The 18,719-nt window shown below is 44.2% G+C and overlaps 2 protein-coding genes across 3 annotated transcripts in view; both read left to right on the top strand.

The window, feature by feature from the left end:
- The window catches only part of USP10 (ubiquitin specific peptidase 10), a 49,490-nt gene extending 44,078 nt beyond the window's left edge, over nt 1–5,412 (top strand). Inside the window, exons 12-14 of the mRNA XM_065640805.1 lie at nt 656–800; nt 1,958–2,023; nt 4,278–5,412. Coding sequence (XP_065496877.1) covers nt 656–800; nt 1,958–2,023; nt 4,278–4,465 — 399 coding nt within the window. The 3' untranslated portion in view covers nt 4,466–5,412. The remainder of the gene's footprint in view (nt 1–655; nt 801–1,957; nt 2,024–4,277) is intronic.
- Nucleotides 5,413–12,728: 7,316 nt separating this feature from the next.
- CRISPLD2 (cysteine rich secretory protein LCCL domain containing 2) overlaps nt 12,729–18,719 on the top strand; it is a 31,233-nt gene continuing 25,242 nt past the window's right edge. Inside the window, exons 1-2 of one of the 2 annotated variants that reach the window (XM_065640853.1) lie at nt 12,729–13,104; nt 17,162–17,487. In XM_065640853.1, the coding sequence (XP_065496925.1) occupies nt 17,245–17,487 (243 nt within the window). In that variant the 5' untranslated portion in view covers nt 12,729–13,104; nt 17,162–17,244. Of the gene's footprint in view, nt 13,105–16,951; nt 17,022–17,161; nt 17,488–18,719 lie in introns of those variants that run through there. The other variant, XM_065640854.1, reaches the window with a different exon arrangement.

Here is an 18,719-nt window from a genome sequence, read left to right on the forward strand (position 1 = left end):
AGTCAGTATTTCTGGAGCATTCCGTGAAATTTCTTAAGGTAAATGTAGATTTGGGTGTTCACACCAAAATCTTTATTTTAGTGCTTTGTTTTATAGAGATTCTTTTTTGATTGTATTTTATTTACCTATTGAAAATGAAGAAGTAATTTGGATTAGTTCTTATTTTTCCTTTCATTCAGCTTTTTGTAAAAAGGTGTCAGCTTTTAGAAATGAAAAGAGCTTTTCAAAACCTTTTGTGTCAGGCACTGAGCTATGGTGCTGGTGTCTTCTGTAGTTCAGAGTTCTCTGAAATCAGCAGCATGTGTTACAAGTTATTGACCTTTGATTAGAGTGTAATAGCTTGCTGAGAATTATTAATCACTAAACCATCCTGAGGAGTTGTTCCTGGGGGATTTCCAGCAAGGTGTTTTTATCTGTGCTCATTCTAACACATTAGGTTCTAATAAAATTATTGAATTTTTCTTTAAGGCAACACTTTGGTTGAAGATCCAGTGTGCCGTGTTTATCATAAAATAATATTATAATAACAACAAATCTGTGTTTCTTCTGCTAGTGTATTTAAAATTAAATATTTGTTCCTTATTTAAAGGAGTAATTTTTAGTAGTTAACAAAAAAGTAGAGATTGTCTTCATCTTAGTTCTCTGTATGTGTTAGGTGGAGATCAGTCGAAGAGTGACACTAGAAGAACTCCCTCCTGTTCTTGTTTTACACCTCAAGCGGTTTGTATATGAGAAAACTGGTGGATGTCAGAAGCTTATCAAGAATATCGAGTATCCTGTTGATCTGGAAATCAGTAAAGGTAAAGATTTTTGAACAAAATTTTCCCCTCTTCAGGGAAAAGATAATGTTGTGTTTCAAAGGGGTACCTGTGTTTTAGTTTTCTTCTTTCTTGTGCACAAAATTTCTCCTCTGATGTTGTCTGGAAAGTTAGTAATTTGGATTAATATTTTTTTTAATCTCTTTTGCAAAAAGAACACATTTGAGTTTCTGGGTTTGGTCTTGCTGAACCTGATGTTGCCTGTGTACGAGTTTGAGCATCTATTTTGTAAAGAACAGGACAGCAAAAGATCTTAAAATCTTTGGCACATCCTAGACGTTGGGTTGGCCAAAGAAGAGCCTCCTGCGGATTTAAGGAGGAAAGTTATAGACTGCTGAGGACAAATATTGGAAGTGATCCTGTTGAATGAGGAGTGTTGCCAAGTAATACTAGATATTTTTATCTCGGATTTCATTCAGAGAAGTGACAAATTATTGTAACAAACAGTGGCTGATGAAAGGAAATTGGTGTTTTATAGAAAATGCAACCTGAAGGTAGATGAGCCATAGTTCAGGGGTTAAACAACAAGGTTCTTTCCTTTAACAAGTATCTTCGGGGATATTGGTTTCAAAAAGTGTCAGAGCTTGCATGTAATCCAGTATCTGACAAATTGACTGTTAACCAGCCAGTAGCTCAAATAGGAAAAAAAAAAAAATTAATGATCTCAAGTGATATATGTACTCTGTCAGACACTACCTTTTTATTTAATATTTTATTTTAAAAATTTCCTTAACAAATGTATATTTGTAGAACCAGTTCAATTTGCCTTAACTGACAAAAATGATTGTAATATAACTTGGAATCTGAAATTGATTTTGTCGTTGTCTGCCAGCAGGAATGAAAGGAAAGACAATGAATAGTCTGATCTTTTGTCCCCTTTTTTTTGTTTCCCCCTCCTCAGTTTTTTTGGTGGTATTTTTAAACCTTCCACAAATGCTACTGTTCAGCAAACCTCAAAATTCTTTCCCTTGGCTATCAGATATGGGAACCATGACCACTCTTTAAAGGCTGCAGAAGATGTTTTAATTAAACTTTGTCCTTATGGTAGTGTTGGTTTCTCTGATGAATAATTGATCCCTTTGCAATTGAATTTCTAACCTTGCTAACTGTTACCTCTGTGACTTTTTTTACTCCTCCAGAGCTACTGTCTCCTGGTGTGAAAAGTAAAATTTTTAAAGGCCAAAGAACCTACCGGCTCTTTGCAGGTATTTTATCTATATGCTTCTAGTCCCTGTATTGCAAATACAAATTCTGCATATGGAATTTTAGAAACACTAGAGTTTCCAGGATTATATAAGATATTTTAAATTGCACTGATGTAACTTGTGGGTGTCAAATTCTTGTGTTTAGTTCTTTTGGGGTCTTTTGCCTATGTGCATATACACCTATATTGTTATACCTGTATTTATATATCTCGCTGATCCAGCTTTGTGCGAATCCAGAATTCTGTAAGAGATCCACTCTGAAAAATATCAGCACAAGCTGAAATACAGCTGTAATGTAACCATTGCCTAAAATATGACACATATTCTCAGAATAATGTTTCAAATGTCTTTTGAAATGGCATTTTGAGTGCTGGCTCTGCATCCTTTGAGCCCTCAAGATGAGTATTGCTGGCAGGATATGAATAGTGTCTTGTAGGTGGAATATGGGAAATAATGATTTTTGTGTGAGGAAACAATCTAAGAGTGTCTGCGATGTCTATGAAATATCTACATTGGGAGTTAAGACCAGAAGCTTGTGTAAGAATTCAGAAGCAGCATTTTAATATTGAACAAAAGAGTCTCTTGGCAATAATGAATTTCCTGAAGTTTAATACTCTACGAAGTTTATGATTTTCACCTGCTTGTTTGGGTTGGCGTCAGGAGAACGTAATAAACTGGAGAACCAGATTTCTTGACTTCTGTGTCACCAAATCTGTGCCAATGCTGGTGGCCTTATGTGGCTCGGGGGTTTGAACCAGGTTTGTGACCGCTGAGGTTCCAGAAGGAAATAACACACCTGTTCCTTGTGGAAATGCAGGACTGTTTCTGGCAGTGTGATTTCTTTTTTTCTTCAACTCATAGTGGTTTTCCTGGGATATTTCTTTTTTTCCTTTTTTTCTAATTGATAGCGGTTTTCCTGGGACAAGCTCAGACAGTGTATTTAAGGTGGTTTGAAGAAAAGCTGTTACCGCTGTAATTTTTTTCTAACTCCTTATGTGGAAAAGTATAATTCTTCTGTCAGTCTAGGACTTCTCATCCACAGAAACTGAGCTTGTCAAATGAATTTTAGATTACTAAAATAAACTTCTGAAGAATTGTGTTTCAGATACCATCCAGGGATGTGTAATTATCGAACAACAAATTTTAGAAAATCAGTAATTCAGGTTTAAGCTACTAAAAAGAAAAAAAAAATTCCTGAATTGCTTAAAATGTACAGATGTAGTATATTCTGCCTTTTTGCTTGGCTTAAGTTCTTCTAAAATGTTTCTTTTCATAGAAGTATGAAGAATATCTGAATAAGCTTGAAGTGTGACTTGTCTGAAAGAGTGTGAACGATTTCATAACTACAGACTTCTGCTCTTCTCCCAAATGTGGCAATTCCTTTCGTTGTTCTTGTTAAGTGTGTGGTGAGGGCTCACGTGTCCCTGGAAAGAGTTAAAGTGCGATTTCCTATTGCACTCTTAGAATTGCCTACATAACAGGTCTCTCCATTTGGAGGCAGTTGCCACATTGAGCACTGAGCTCAGTGTTGAGCTTTGAGTTTGGTTTTGCAGGAGAGCTGGGGCGGCTTTTCTGACAACGAAGATGCTTGAGAAAAGCACAGTATTAGCAGTTAATCAGAAGTGTGCAGTTTCCAGTTTTGTTAAGGAGGTGCCCAAGAACTAATAAATGTGAAATTTGGAGATTGGTGCTTCCACAAAATCTGCTTTCAGAATAAAACCATAGTTAAGACAAAACGAAAAAAATAGTCATAGGGGGAATAAATGGCTTGTATTTGTAACCAGTGCAGTCTGAAGAGTCTTGCCAGATTTTTTTTTATGGTTGTTAACAAATAGTTTCAATAAAATGCTGCTGTTGTCAGCAGACAGAGCGAGCGGGTGGCTCAGAATGTGGCGCTGAGCGCAGCAGCGCCTGTTGGAAGCTCGGCAGGGGGTGCCGGGCTGTTCAGGTGCCTTTGGGAGGCAAATCCTCCCCAGAAAATCCTCTAGGAAGTTATAAAAAGCAATTTGATGCTTTTGATTCTTAATTTAATTAAACCTCCTTTTAGAATCATGAGATAGGCTGATGCTGGAGAAACATTACTGATATTACATAGCACCAAATGTAAGCAAGCACTAAAAAGATTGTTGCTTAAGCCAGGTCGTGTCATCTCCCTAAACCATGAGTATGCTTTGAGGAAAGCAAGACGGGAGCTTTTTTTCTTGATTTCCATCTACCTCTAATACACACACGCATCCCGCCTTTCTCTTTGCAGTTGTCTATCATCACGGAAACAGCGCAACCGGTGGCCATTACACTACGGACGTCTTCCAAATCGGGCTCAACGGCTGGTTACGCATCGATGACCAGGCCGTCAAAGTGATCAACCAGTACCAGGTGGTGAAGCCGTCGGCCGAGCGCTCAGCCTACCTCCTGTACTACCGCCGCGTCGACCTGCTCTGAAACGCGCCCTTCTCCGCTCTGTGTGCAAGATTCCTGCTTTGTAGAACGCCAACTATCACTAACTTTTTTCTCCTGTAAATGCTCTTTTGAGTGAATCTTTTTTCTTTTCTTTTTTTTTTTTCTTTTTTCTTTTCTTCCCCCCCCACTCCCTCACAACTACGGGCTAGAGTGCTAAAGGAAGTACCTTGGGTTTGTGCACAACGTGGTTTGTGTTGACTTTTGACTTTGCAGAATGAAGTCGCTTGGTTGAAAAGACTCAGTCTCGTCAATCACAAAAATACAGAAAAAAAAAAAAAGATCCGAGTTAATGCTGAATCCTAAGATAATAAAAGGGGATTTGCATTTGATTCCCACTTTCTAATTGCGTCGTAGAAGAAAACCCTGCACCAGCAACAGAACTTGTAGATTTCTGTGAAAATGTTTTATCTTTTACTTAAGTAAAAAAACAAAAAAAAAAAGAAAAAAAATATAAAAAAAGAAAAAAATTAAAAGCACTCTCTGCTTCCCCAATAGTTTTTGATAAGTGGTAAAATATGAGCCGATGTGTATGAGATGGAAATGGTCCTGTGTGCTTCAAAATATGTACAAACGTACAAAACGCAGAGTTGCTGGTTCCTAATAGGAAGACACATTTTAATAATTGTGCGATGAGAAACTGCTTAAGTACACATTGCAGATCAAATATTTGGAGTTAAGATGTTAGTCTATATAGATGGGTGATTGTAACTTTATTGCTATTAAGAAATTTCAAACCGCATTTATGCTTCTGTGTACATGAAATAAAAAAAAATGGGCAAAATAATTAAGATTGATATTTCTTTAAGTCTGCTTTGTTTAATTTTGCTGTCTGCTCTCCTATAATGTTGAGTTCCTAATTGTACACAGTTTAGTGATATCTAGAAGTATAAAGTTGTCGCCCATCAATAAAAGTCACAAAGTTGGTTTAAGGTGTGTGTGTGCGTTTTGTTTTTCCTCAAGCGTAAATTGTACCTTTGGAAACTCAAACAAATGACTGTTAGGACTTTTACCAGGTGTAGGTAACTGTCCCCAAATGAAGTGTAGGTGATTATTTTTTTTTTTTTTTTTTTCCTTTTGCGACTTCTTGAGATGACATGAAGGTGGAACTGAGCTTTGAGGGAGACCAGTTGGCCCAGCTCAACAACACGGGGAAGGCAGGACCTGGTGGGCCCGCCAGCCAGAAAAAGGAGTTTAATCCCTTGCGTATCCTACGCAAAACCCCCGCGCCCTCGTTTTTGCAGTGGCTGTTGTTTGGGCTAAAATATTCCTTTATTCAGCCAGTTGACATTTTCATTGAAAATTTTGGTAAAAATATTTCCTCGATCAGCTTCCTGTTGCTTTCTCTGCTACTGAAAATGATATTAAAAAATATATATATATATATTTTGTTTAAGCCTTAATTTGATGATAGTGGTGTTATGTGGTTATTGCATCGTTGGAGAAGTGTTATTGTTGCTAGAGAAACAAGGCTAATTGGATTGTCAATAAACGCTTAAACTGCGTATACTGACCAAATACTGTTCGCTTTTTAAGGTGACGTTTAGGAAAGGAAAAAAAAAGTTATTTTCCACAAAGCGGTGGAAATAAAATCAGCTGCATTAATTTTACGGGTACTGTGTTCCGATGAATTCCTCTAGCATTTCTTTAAACTGATTTCATTTTATTTTGGAAGGTCTGTCTGCCTGGGAGGTGGATGGAGGTTTTTAATACAAAGCGGTGTTGGGTTTGCATTCCGTCAGTGCCACAGGTTTCAGCACGTGCCCATCGACAGGGGCTTCCCTGGCGCGTCCTGCCCGAGTCAAACAGCAGTTAATTAGTCACTTTGTGCAAGACGAGATGTTCATTTGTGGCCGTTCCCTGGGAGGAATGAGAGGTGAGATGGCAAATCACAGCTGCGCAATTCCATTGAGCCGTGGAAACAAAATTCCTGCGCCAGACCCGGGTGTGGGATGAGCAGCAGGAGATGATGAAATCCCTCCTGAGATGCCCTCAGACCTGTCGACCCTGGTCGGATGGAGGAGAACTTGAACTTCACGGCTCCGGGCAATGCTGCTGATGAGCCGCCCAGTGCTCCTGTTGTCCCCGCTCGGAGCTGAGACACCTTCAGCTGGGCGATCTTCAGGTTCTTCCTTGAGTTATTGGGCAGCATTAACTTTATACCTGCCCCCCCAGCAATCCCAATGCTGAGAAAATGTTACGATATTTCATCAGTTGTTTCAGATATCCAAATCTCCGGTTATTTTTTCATTGATCAGCAAATTTTACTAGTAGTTTCTGATCTGGCAATTGTGACTTGGACACTGTTGTTGATTTGGGTGACGTTCTACCAACTCCAAAGCAATTTTCAGTCCAAAGCTTGCTTGGATTTTGGCTGGTTGTGGGGAAAACCTCGGCCGGTGCTTCCAGGGTTTCCCAAGGCAGGAATTACCCCCGAGCCGGTGCTGTTGAGACATTGTTCTGCTTGGAATTGGGAGAGTTTTAGGAGGTGGTTCCAACTAGAAAAGAAACCAGATTTTGAAATGGCTGTTCTGTACTCGTTATTATTCACGTCCTGTTCGTGCACTCTGGTTGAAGTCATTTTCTGTACTGCAGAAATCCTTTTTTTTTTTTCATTTTTTTCCCCAGTCTTGTGGCTGTGTTGAGTATTTGACTGTATCTCCGGTGGGCTGTGAAAAGACACGATTCTGATCATGTGGGCTTACCAGAATATTCCAGATAAAATTGCAGGCCATCAGTAATTAATTTATGACTCGATAGCAGGTCCTTGTGATTAACTGTGATTTTGACTGGATAAAATGGTTGGCTGGTGAGTTTTGAGCCACGTTGCTGCAAAATGATGGGTTTGTGTTTGTGGGTGAGATGCCAGGCAGGTTTAGTAGAACCAAATTGGACCCTGTGTCGTTGCTCTACTCTTGCACTAACAGGACTCTTCACGGCGAGGGATTTTCTAGCAAAAAGCTTTTACTATTTACAGATTTCTTAGTGGGTCCTGGGTGGGTTTGTAATACAGGCGTATTAAAAATACAGGTTAAATAATTTTATTTTTGGTTTTGGAGGGTGATTGCTGTTTGCAAGCAGCCCTGCAAGGTTTTCCCGGGACTTGGGAGTGTGCATTGAAATAAAGTTCAACTTTTTTTTCTGTCTGAAGTCTTGCGTTTTGTTCTCTTTGGGAAAGGAAACGCTATATTAGTTTCGAACATCTTGTGAATAACAAAATGAGTCTTCTTGATTATAGGTGACTCGTCAACTTCAGAAATGATGGTGTTTGACCTGGAGCGGACGAATCTTTGCGATGAGCAGTTCTGAGCCGAGTCCAGCACAGCAGAAAAAGGGTAAAGTGACAAATAATAGGAGAGGAAGAAATGAGGAGTAAGATGAGAGAGAAAAACTGGGGTACAAATAATGAGATTTTAGTATTATTTCATTTAGCTGTTTGCACTTCTGCTGAGGTTTGCTTAGAGCTGTCGCACATGTGATGGATTGATATTAGAGTATTTAAGTTATGGTTTAATTGCCTAACATAGGCTTGGTCCTAAGAACATCCTGTTTGATATTTTTTTGCTATCAGGAGGTTTTTGATGTTGAGACGTACGATCCTGCTTTCCTTTGCAGCTGTGGAAGCTCCAAGGGCTTTTCTCATGCCCCATGTGCTACAAAAGACTAGAAAATGAATTTGTATCACAGCTCAGGTTCTGATCCATAGCCTAGACCTTTCCTGTTCATAAAAGACCTCTATAGAGACAGAATAAAAATTGTGAGGATTGGAGAAGACTGTAAGAGGAGCTCCTGCTGCAAGAATGTAATTCACTCCGCGTCGGCACATTCACTTCTACAGCTCATTTGACGTGAACAGGTTACAAGTGTTATTAATTATTTTAAAGAAGTGGCAGTGAGTAATGGGCAGCTTATAAAGCAAGTGTTGAAACCCTTTCTTAGTATGAAATGGAGGCTGCTCAGATGGTATTAATTTTTTTTTAATTTTTTTCACTAAGGATATTACAAACGCACTTGTTGCTAGAATCTGTCTTCTGTGGTGTGTTACTCAAAGGGGAAAAAAAAAAAAAAAAAAAGAATAAAAAGTATGTGGCAACAGCCCGATGTGAACACATAACCACAGGTTTTATTTTCTGTTGTAAACTCCTCCCATCGTTGCAAAACAAGGATTTTGCAGCTTTCTGATTATTGCTTTGTCTGTGAGTGATTATGTAAAAGAAAAAAAAGAATACAAAAGCCAACACCCAAGGCAACTCTCCCTCCAATACGCCATAAATCTGTTCGTTGTTTACTGATAGTTAAGCCAGGTTTTTAAAAGACGCGTATTACGACCCGAAGCTTTCAAAACTATGCGCGAGTCCAAAAGGCTCTTAAAAAAATCTTGTGCCGTAAGCCAGGTCTGCATGGGAATGATTTGATGGAGTGGGGGAGAAGGATTATCGAAAGCACAAGGGATTTGAGGCTGGGAGGGAGGTCGTGTGTGTTTTAATTAAAAAACTGCTGGTTTCCACAATATTCCCCCCGAGCTGATGGGCCCGGGGCTGCGCTGCAGCAGAGGGCACTGGTGGAACACACGAGGTTTGGAAATCGATTTTGAGAAATAAAATTGATCGATAAATCGATGAGCTCCCAGCCTGTCAACAAGGGGTTTATCAACATGAACCTACTCCAAATCTCTTGTTTTGAAGAGAAATGAAGGGCACGAATTTGACACGTGGGGGTTGTTCCTAAGGCGTTTGGGGATTCGTGCGGCTCTGAGGTTTATTCCAGGCTATTTCTACCGACCCAAACAACTTTGGAAAGAATTTGTATTAGCAAATAACCAGACGTAATGGCTACGGATCTTGTGATTGCAATTCACCTTCTCTATTTCAGGGGGAAACCTCCAAAGATGAGTGTGTTGGGTTGATGTCTTAGAATGGTTTCAGTCTGCAGATCTGTACCCGTTATTATACTTTATTCTTAAAAAAGTGTGTTTCGATGTCTCTCATTGCAGATGTAACCAGGAAATGTGCCGAGCTGCAACAACAAGGTGAGGGGGGTTGTAGTTTTTAGTTGACGTTTCACTTGTGCTTAGAGTGGTCAGCGGTGCCTCCAAAATTAAGCAATTAACTTCTGAAATTGCTGCTTGTGTGCTGATTTCCTTGTCTTACCGCCCTAATCTTTTACCTGGGCAATAGCAAAACAGCAGAGGCTTTGGGAAGTTTTGTGGGGAGGTTTTTTTTCTTGCATATATCAGCAGATTAAACATTGGGGGAAACGTTCTTTATTATGAGGAGGAAAAGCAGCTGTAGATGAACCCGGGTGGTCGCAGTCCAGGCTGCCCCAAATTGGGAGAGCAGTGAGAAAGAAGAAATAGTTCACAGTGTCAAATATTAGTTATATTTGGGAGTAAATCTTGCAAAAAGCCCAGTGGTTCAGGATCCCCACGCTGTTAGTTCATCTCTATAATGCCAAGGCAGCGTCGTGCCGCAGAGTTGAGACTGGAGCATCTTCATCTCATCCTCTGCGGGTGGGCAAGATGGATGTAGTGGGGGATTTTTTGGCCACGTCTACCCCACTGCATCATCCTCCAGTAGAGACAAAGTCCAAACGGGAAGGGGAAAATATCAGTGGGCAGCAATTGCCCTTGTGCTCCCTCTGTTCCGCAGCAGGAGTCAAAACCAGATGGTAACAGGAGTTAACGCGCCGGTTTTGAGCCTCTCGCCCCGTTCCTCCCTCTGCCCCTGCTCGTGTTTGGTGCTGTTATTGCTGAGCCGCTGTTTGAATAGGAAATAAAGGGGAATTTAGCTGAAGTTGAAAATCAAGACATGCTGTCTGCATGTTCAATTAGGAGGGCATAGCAAAATCTGTGTTTCTTCCTATTCATTGGCTATTACATTAAAAGCGTTCTCTCCTAATATATACTTACATATGCAGCCTGCTTTATGTGGCTTTTACCACATATGAAATGGAGACGTTATAATCAAGGCGGTAATAACGCTGAATGATTAAAAGTAACTTCTGATTGTTTTGGCTTTGGTCAAACGTATGACCTGAAACTGCTGACTCGAGACAAAATGAGGTGCATAAAAAGTCTCGTTCCGGGTTGTGCTCATCCCCAAGAACAACCATGTACGACTTGTACGCTGAAACCAAACTGGTGCGCATTAAAAAATGCATTTAAAAAATCAGATCTCTGTAAAGCAGCAGGATCGATGGAGAAGTCAGGCAGCCCTGGCCATCCTACAGGGATTAATTTCCCACAGGAACATTTGTGGAGAGATTACAAAATACTGGATTTCTCTGAGATCTGGAAATCATTTGTATGTCAGTACGTGAGATTAAAAATGAGTTAATTCAACTTTCTGGTAATTGGAGTGAATAGCAGCTTCTGAGGCCCGTGAGTCAGGGCCGGGGGGGTGTGCGGTTTTGGGGCGGCCGCCTGTGTGGGGGCTCCACGGTTCACCACTCATTATTTGGGGAAATTAGGAAACTGGGGGCTCCTGCATCTTTTAGCTGATGAAATAAGCCCTCTGCAAATACAGCCAACTCGTTGATCCAGAGGAGGAAGAAGGAAAAAAAGACAAAAAGGAGGATACAGTGATTTTATTGAAGTAAAGCAGCGCAGAGCCTCCCGTCAGCCCGGTGCCGTGCGGTCGCTGGTTTGCTGGTGGCAGCACCTGAGCCGTTCTGGGAGCGAGCTGCCCAAACTGCCCTGAATCCCTCTTAGCAGGGTAGAAGTGCCAGGTCCAAATGATGGACCATGTGTTGTCGGTTCACATACACAGTTTGTTTTGAAGTAAATAGAAACTCTTTGTAAATACAGCTGGGAGAATGTGGGCAGCAAGAGGAAGAGCAGCCAGCAAGGTTGTTGTGGCCGTACCAAGACTGCAGGACTGGGACCGACTGGTGAGGTCTTAGCTCCCAGCTAAAACTCAGTTTAAAAGACAGACTAAAAACAGTGCTGAAGATAAACCCTGAGTGACGAGAATCTGCCACTTCTCAAAAAATTCTCGGGAAAATCATGTAAGAGATAAAATCAGCAGATAGGATTTGGAGCTGACTTCAGAGGGGTTGTTTGCTCGGTGGAGTCGCGCTCTCAGCTGCCAATATTTGCTGCTTCGCTCACGCGCTGTTGAACAAGTTTGACAAATGTCATTCTGCTTTTTGAGCACTGCTGGGTTTAAACGAGCCTCTCAGGGGCAGAACATCTTGTCAGCTTCCTTCTCGTAGAGAGTGAACAAAATTGCTTGGTGTTTTGCTCGAAGATATAAACATTGAGTGTTTAGAAGAATGGAAGGACTATTTTTCCACAAAAACTTTAGACTAGATGGTGGATTTGGAAAAATCATGGTTTGGATATGGCTGATATGGGGAGATAGGTGCTCCTGTGCTGGTGTCCCCTCCGCGGGGGGACACCCTGGGTTGGGTCACCCCGAGTACGTGCCAGCGGATGTGCCAACCCCACAGTGCCGCCTATGGGGACACCAAGGGGTGCTGCCTATGGGGACACCCACTCCCATGGGTGGCGATGCCAGGACCTGGTCCCACGGGTGGCTGCTGCAGAGAGGTGCTGTGAATCTCTCACGTTGTTACTCATGATACTGTGATGCACTCATGTTATTTTTTCCTGTTTGTTTACGCAAGGCAAAAAAAAAAAAAAAAAGGAACTTTCAACTCATCATTTGCTCAATCGTTTCCTTTCACAGTGAATAAAACCATGTGGCTGCAGGCACGGAGTTTGATGCGAAAGCTGTTTGGGCATCAGCAGGAGAGGTGAGCCTGACATCTCGCTCCCTTTTTCTTTTCCGTATTCTTTGTAACTTAGTGCCGGAGCAGCGGGGCCGAACCGTGGGTGTCAGCGCCGGGCGAGCTTTGGGAACAAACCGCACAGAGAGAAATCTCCCACTTCCCAGCAAACGCCCGGTTTTGGTAAAAAGGCAGGATGCTGGGAGCAGGTCCCCGCTTTGCCGGGGGACCCAGCGGAGCTGGCTCAGCCCTGCAGCTGTGGGATATTCCCGTGGGCAGCGGGAAATGGAGACAAGCGGCTTGAGGAAAAACCCCTCTCCTTGAATTCCCCGGGGGTGCCCGGAGCCCCGTCCCCGCTCCCCGCCGGTCTGAGCTTTGCCTCCCGCTGCTGCAGGGGAGAGAGAGGAAAAAAAAAAAACACCTTTTATAGATCATCCGGCTGCACTTCTCCTCCTCCTCCTCCTCCTCCTCCTCCCCGCTCCCGGGTGTTGTGTTACAGCCCTGGGGAGGATGGCCCGAATTTGCTGAGCCCCAATGACCGTCTGCAAACTGCTGACATCCCCAGCGACATCCCCCCGCTCCTTGCTCCTGCCTCCTCTTTTTTTTTTTTTTCCTCCTCTTTTCGTTATTCCTACAGGCCCGTTGCCAAACAGGACGATCCAGGGTTGTCCTTTTTGCCTGGAGAGCATAAATACCACTGGGGAGCTCTGTGAGACTGCAGTTGGTACGAGCTGCTGAGCTGAGACCTTGCGTTCCTCCTAAGACTCATTTCATCCTTTTGGGTTTTTTTTTTACCCCCCTCCTCCTAGTTTAAATATTTCAGATATATAATTAATTTTCCACAAGAAGGTTTGGAGGAGCTACAATTTCCTGGGGACTTGGAAGGATTTGGCGAGGTAAGTGTAAGCTTTGGTCCCTGCTTCTGCAATGTGGTTTGGGGGGGTGTGTGTGTGTCTGTGCAAGAAATGCCTTTATTTAAGTAGGCACGATTTTAGTAACTTCTCCCAAAAGTTGCCTGCGTGGTATAAAACAGCACAATGCTGTCTGAGCTGCCCTTATGTATGCTTTGCAGAGGTTAATGCAAGATTAATAAACATTAATCTTGAATGAATGGGAGGAGTTTGCAAGGGCAGGAGTGGATTTCTACACAAATAGAAAATATCTAAGGGATGCTGTGGCAGTCTCTAATAGCTGACTACCCATGGGCACCGCTGGCCTGCTCCAAGAAGCCTGTCTTTGTGCAATTCTGCTCTAAAGTCCGGTCTCAAAGGAATTTCACAGCGTCGCCACATGTCGTGTGTGTTACCAGTGGGTTTTCCATGTGGTTTTGCGTAGAAACTCACCCACTTCGGTTCTGTGGGAGTGGATTGTAATGGAAGATCCAGATGTTTTGGCCCGTGGCCTTGAGGATGCTGAATGCATAGAGTGCTCTGTGCAGACAGCGCTATGTCCTGCGTCAGGGAACTTGTCATCGCGCTTTTCTTTTGAAGCCAACACAATTCTTCAAAGCCGGGAATGTGCGTCTCAGTTAGATAGATGACCTGGGCTTTAATGCATCAAGTATGTTGTGGCTTTACCCCTGGATTTCTTTGCACAGGTTAGAAGCTGATCCCAGGCTAACTCCGCTTAAAAGCTGATCCTAGGCTTAACTCCCCTCAGCTTTGCTGGTTTAGATGCTTTGCTGGCATCCTGAGCTAACCCGTGCATTTCCCTGCCTTGTCAGCTCGTTTCATATATAACCTCGCAGCTCTCGGGATATTTTAGCTGCAAATGCCATCCACAACCAAGGAGTAGACACCTACTCGTGTGCTTCACCAGGGAGGCAGTTAAAGCTCAATAGCTGTAGGGACTAAGGTGAAGCAGGGACATAATGAAGACCAGAAGTCAGCCTGCATGTGGCTTTAGCAGGCGCTGCGTGCCAGGCTTCAAACGCCAGCAGCTCTTCTGCTTTCTGCGAAACGCAGACACCATCCATTAGCTGGGGAAATAGCTTTCTAAAAATACTCTTTTTCAAAGTCCGGCGCTGCTTTTTAACTTCCTCAGGCCCCAGAAGAAGGCCTCTCCTTTGTCCCCCGTTTGGACAGGCTTTACAGTCGGTTTTTGCTGACTCACTCGTTTCTGATCGCTCCCAGATGTTTACCTGGCACCAGCATCAAGGGCCCGATGCGTTTCAAGGGAGGCTGTGCTCATACTCCTCTTGAACCCTTGAAAACAACAGCAGAGGCTTCCTCAGCTGACTGTCAGCTGATAATTTTCTCTAAATCATGTCAAATCCCAGCTCCAAGGCGGTATGATTTCAATTTTCCCCGACGAGGAGCTCCTGATGCAGCCCCAGCGTGTTGCCCCAGCTCTGCAGGGCGCTTGGCCCCGCTGCTCTTTTAACACGTGTCCGGGTGTTTCGTTGCACCTGGGCACAAAGATATTAAGAGAGGCAAATGGATGGACGTCTGAAATCAATGAGAGCTTGCTGAATGTGAGCATCTACCTGCCGCTTTCAATTAATCTTGGCTCCCTGTCCCTCTCTGATCACTTCGTCGTTGCTGTGGATGCTTGGGGCTCCCCAGCTTGAGCCAAAGCAGAGGAAGGGACCTGCACACCCCAAGTGAAAAAGAAGATAGTGCCAAAGTGACCTAATTTTAGAGAAGCCTGAGTATCCCCTTGCTCGTAAACAAGATATAGGGAAGAACATCCTGAGGAATAATGCACCATCTGTTGCAAGGTTTTGGCTGGATCGCGAAACCAGACGCGTTGGCTTCGTTGCGGAGCCGTGACTGGGGGCAGCTCCTCGGGGCTTTCAGATGTTACAGCTGATTTTTTTTTTTTTTTTTCCAAGCTGCCCGCTCTGTAAATCCAGTGTTTGCCTTAAATGGGTGGTGGATACGGGCTCCTATTTAGCAAAGGGCACCCGGCCAAATGAGGGGGTACAACGGCAGCGTATATTCGCTGTGTGTTCCTGCCCGCTCTACCTACAGGGCAGGCTGCCGTCCCGACTGCTGGGGCTAAATGGCCACATTGTGAACGGCTGTGGCAGAGCATCTATTTTTAAATTCTCAGGGAAGTGCCTCAAAGTAGGAATTGTTCCCTGAATTTGGGTCAGAGAGCCTACAAAAGCAACAGCTCGTTTTGCCTCCCCTACCCCTCTGGAGCCGGGTTAGAACGTTGGGCTCCTGCTTGGGGGGGAAGCAGATGCCGACAAACCGGGCTGGGAAGAGGATGAGGTTAACGCGATATTTGTCCCGACGCCACCGAACGTCCTGTCTTTCGGCTGTGCCTGGAGCTGGGGACAAGGCGTGTGTGTTCGACTTGCTCTGCAGAGCAGGAAATAATGAGAAGTTGTTACCTAAACCGAGCAAATTACATTCCTGCATTGTTCTGCTGAGGCTTAATGCTCTGCCTGGAGAGAGATAGAGGGCAGCTGGTTTTCATCTGCCTTAATACAGTACAAGGGAGAAGCCTCAGAAAAAGGAATTTCTCTATTTCGTGTAGACAACCAAGAGGTTTTCAGGGGTTCCCAATGGCCTTGGAGTGTTTTTGGCGCCCGCCCCGTGCAAAGCGCCTCTGTGCTTGCCACTGGCTTCTGCAGATGCTGTTGTGCTGGGTCTGGGGAACCGAGATTTGGGACTTTGTGCTCGAGCACAGCTTTTCCAGCTGGGAGCTGGAAGGCGCTTCCCTGCCTTGGATGGTTTCCAACTCGTCCGGTCTCAGTGTGTCCAAGTCCCATGTCACTGGGCTGAAACTTCTCGAATCGTTCCTGCTAATCTTGGGGTTTCTTTCCCGACGCTGCGCAGGGATGCTTCCCATGTGTCTTTTAACAGCGCTGTCAAAACCGGATCCTCACCTAGTGCCGAAGAGGGGGTTGTGGAAGGTTTCTTCCAAAATTTAGCCCAAAGGGGAGTGATGCTGTGCTTGCACTGTCTGTACGGATGCTTATGGTCCCGATGGATTGATTCTGCTCTAGCAGCTCTTAGGTGCCACCTGAGGAGCATTAGGTGCTGCAGAGCTGTGCAGCAGCACAGATTTCCTTCCCTGAATAGCTCATGATCTAAATAAAACCAGCCAAGAGGCACAAGGCTTGTTAGACGGAAAAGTCAGGGCAGGCGGGAGAGGAAGAGTTTGGAAATAGCAGGTGGAGCAGGAGCAGCGTGGAGCAAAGGAGGGGATGGGGATTAAATGAAGCCGTTCAAACCCGGCGATGACCAAATTGAGACCGTCTCTGTGAGCTGTCGGTGCTGACAGCTACCGAGCGTGCACGGGAACACCTAATCTTCTGGCGGGGGAAGGATGGGTGCTCCGGCTCCTCTCCTCATCTGCCATAATTCATATCGCTGGCCGCGTTCCCGCCCGCCGTAAAGCGATGATGCGTCAGCGAGAACACCCCGATGCGTCACTCGCCAGCGGGGATTTTGGTTGTTCGACGTTACGGCGACATTTCACATAAACAGCCGCTTTCACAGAGTCTGGCAGCTGCTCTGCTGGAGTCTATTGGCAGAGCGGGGCCTCCGAAATAGCTCTTGCTGCTGTCTGACCTTTGCCATCCAGCTCGTTGGGAATTTTACTTTCCTTTTAGCCAGTCTCCGCTTTAACAGCTGCTTTTTGGGCGAATACCTTCAAATGTTTCCGCTTCCTGCCTGTGATGGGGTGGAGCTGGGATTACTCAGAGTTGCTGGGTGACACCTGCACCTCTGGCATCTTTGGTGGAGAAGACATCTGCCACCGCGCCGGGGTGATGCTCGCTCCCAGCACAACATCAGTTGCGTTGCCCAGTGTGATAAACTGAGCTCCTGCCACTTACGGTGTTGTTCAGGTCATCGAGGTGAATGATAGTCGCTTAGACTGTGGGATCCACTCTTTTGCAAGCAAAAATCCGGGTTGTGTGGCTTCCTCGGTGGGGGTCATATGCACTGAGAGCTTCTCTGGCACTGCTCTGATTGCCTGTTTCTCCCCCAAATCCAGACCTGCGCTGACCCACAGGAGTCCCTGTAAGGAAACGGAGCGTTGTCTTCATCTCCACTTGTGCTGGCTGTAGAGGAGGCGGCATGAACCCTGCCCTGCCTTGGATCCTTCCTCTGGGATGTGTACTGTTCCTGGCACAGGCAGCCGAATGCTTCGTCTTGTCCAACTCAAGTCACCTGGAGAGGATTCTGAGTAAATATCAGGATGGGGAAGCTCACTCCAGATCCAAAAGAGCCATTTTATTCTCAGACAGACAGGAGATACTGATGCTCCACAATAAATTGAGAGGTCAGGTGTACCCAGCAGCATCTAATATGGAATACATGGTGAGTCTAGCTCCTGATAGCTAACTTTATTATGACTTTTTTTTTTTTAGTATTATTTTAACTTTCCTTATGGTGTAGCAAATTTCCTCTTCAGTAAGTTTTTCTCAAGAGGTTTCCTGGAGCAATTTCATTCCAGTGCGAACGACGCTTTAGATCATTGGACTGTTTTGGTTGGAAAGGGCCACTAATGGGTCATTGAGTCCATCTGCTGCGTAGTTTCAGGACCGGTTCCATTATTCATAAACCATCTCCAGTGATGGCAATTCCACAGCCCGCCTCAGCAGGTTCTTCCATTACCCTAATGTCATAAAAGCATCAAATTTTCCCTAGTGTTTAACCCATATTTTCCCTGGGAAAGCTTGCAGACTGTTGTGACTGGTGTTTTGGGGCACTACGCTCTGCTCCGATGGTCTGTGGGTTGCCATCAGCTGCCACCCAACGCTGGGAGCAGCACCTGCCCTTTTGTCGTACACTGGTCACCAGGGATTACCGGTGTGAGCCAAGCATCCGTGATGCTGCTGGGGATCTGCTCAGGACCTTGGAGAAACAGGGCTTGAGGAATGTGGCTCCATCTGCAAAGAATTTCAGTCACTGGAAATAGCTGGGAAGACTTGGGAGTTCATGGGTGGATGGGTCGGCGCGATTGGCTTTCCATAGTTCAAGAAACCAAAATAAAAGTTTGGTCAATGTATTCTCCCACTTCAGAGGGAGAACTGAAAAGTATGACTATGAAATAGACCTTTACTGTCAACAATTCAGATGAATAGGCTTTTTTTTACCTGATGCCAGAGACCCTACTTTGAGCTATTTTTGACATGTCATCAAAATATTGCGGGGCCAGAAAATGATGTAGGCAAATAATCTTTTTTGTGTGCCTTTTCCCGGTGTGCAAATATAGGCATGACCAAAACTAGCCTCACTTCAACTTTGTGCTCCTGCTGACAGATTAAATGACTAATGATTTGTTGAGACTGTGTTTAAAAGGGTAAAAGAAAAGTACACTAAATGCAATGTAAAATTGTTTGCCAGCTGCGCCGAAATGAGTGCTGCGAATGGAAAATCCTGACTTTTGTGACTGTAGGGAAAGGGAAGAGAGAAGGGAGGGCAGAGGACAGTAAGGAAGGACAGTTGTCCAACAGTTGGTCCCCAGGAGCATCAACCATTGGACTTCCATCCCCCTTTTGTCGGAAACCGCACGTCTTTCTAAGAACCGCTGCTTTGTATTTCTCTTC

Source organism: Caloenas nicobarica, chromosome 9 (assembly GCF_036013445.1).
Source record: "Caloenas nicobarica isolate bCalNic1 chromosome 9, bCalNic1.hap1, whole genome shotgun sequence".
Lineage (NCBI taxonomy): Eukaryota > Metazoa > Chordata > Aves > Columbiformes > Columbidae > Caloenas > Caloenas nicobarica.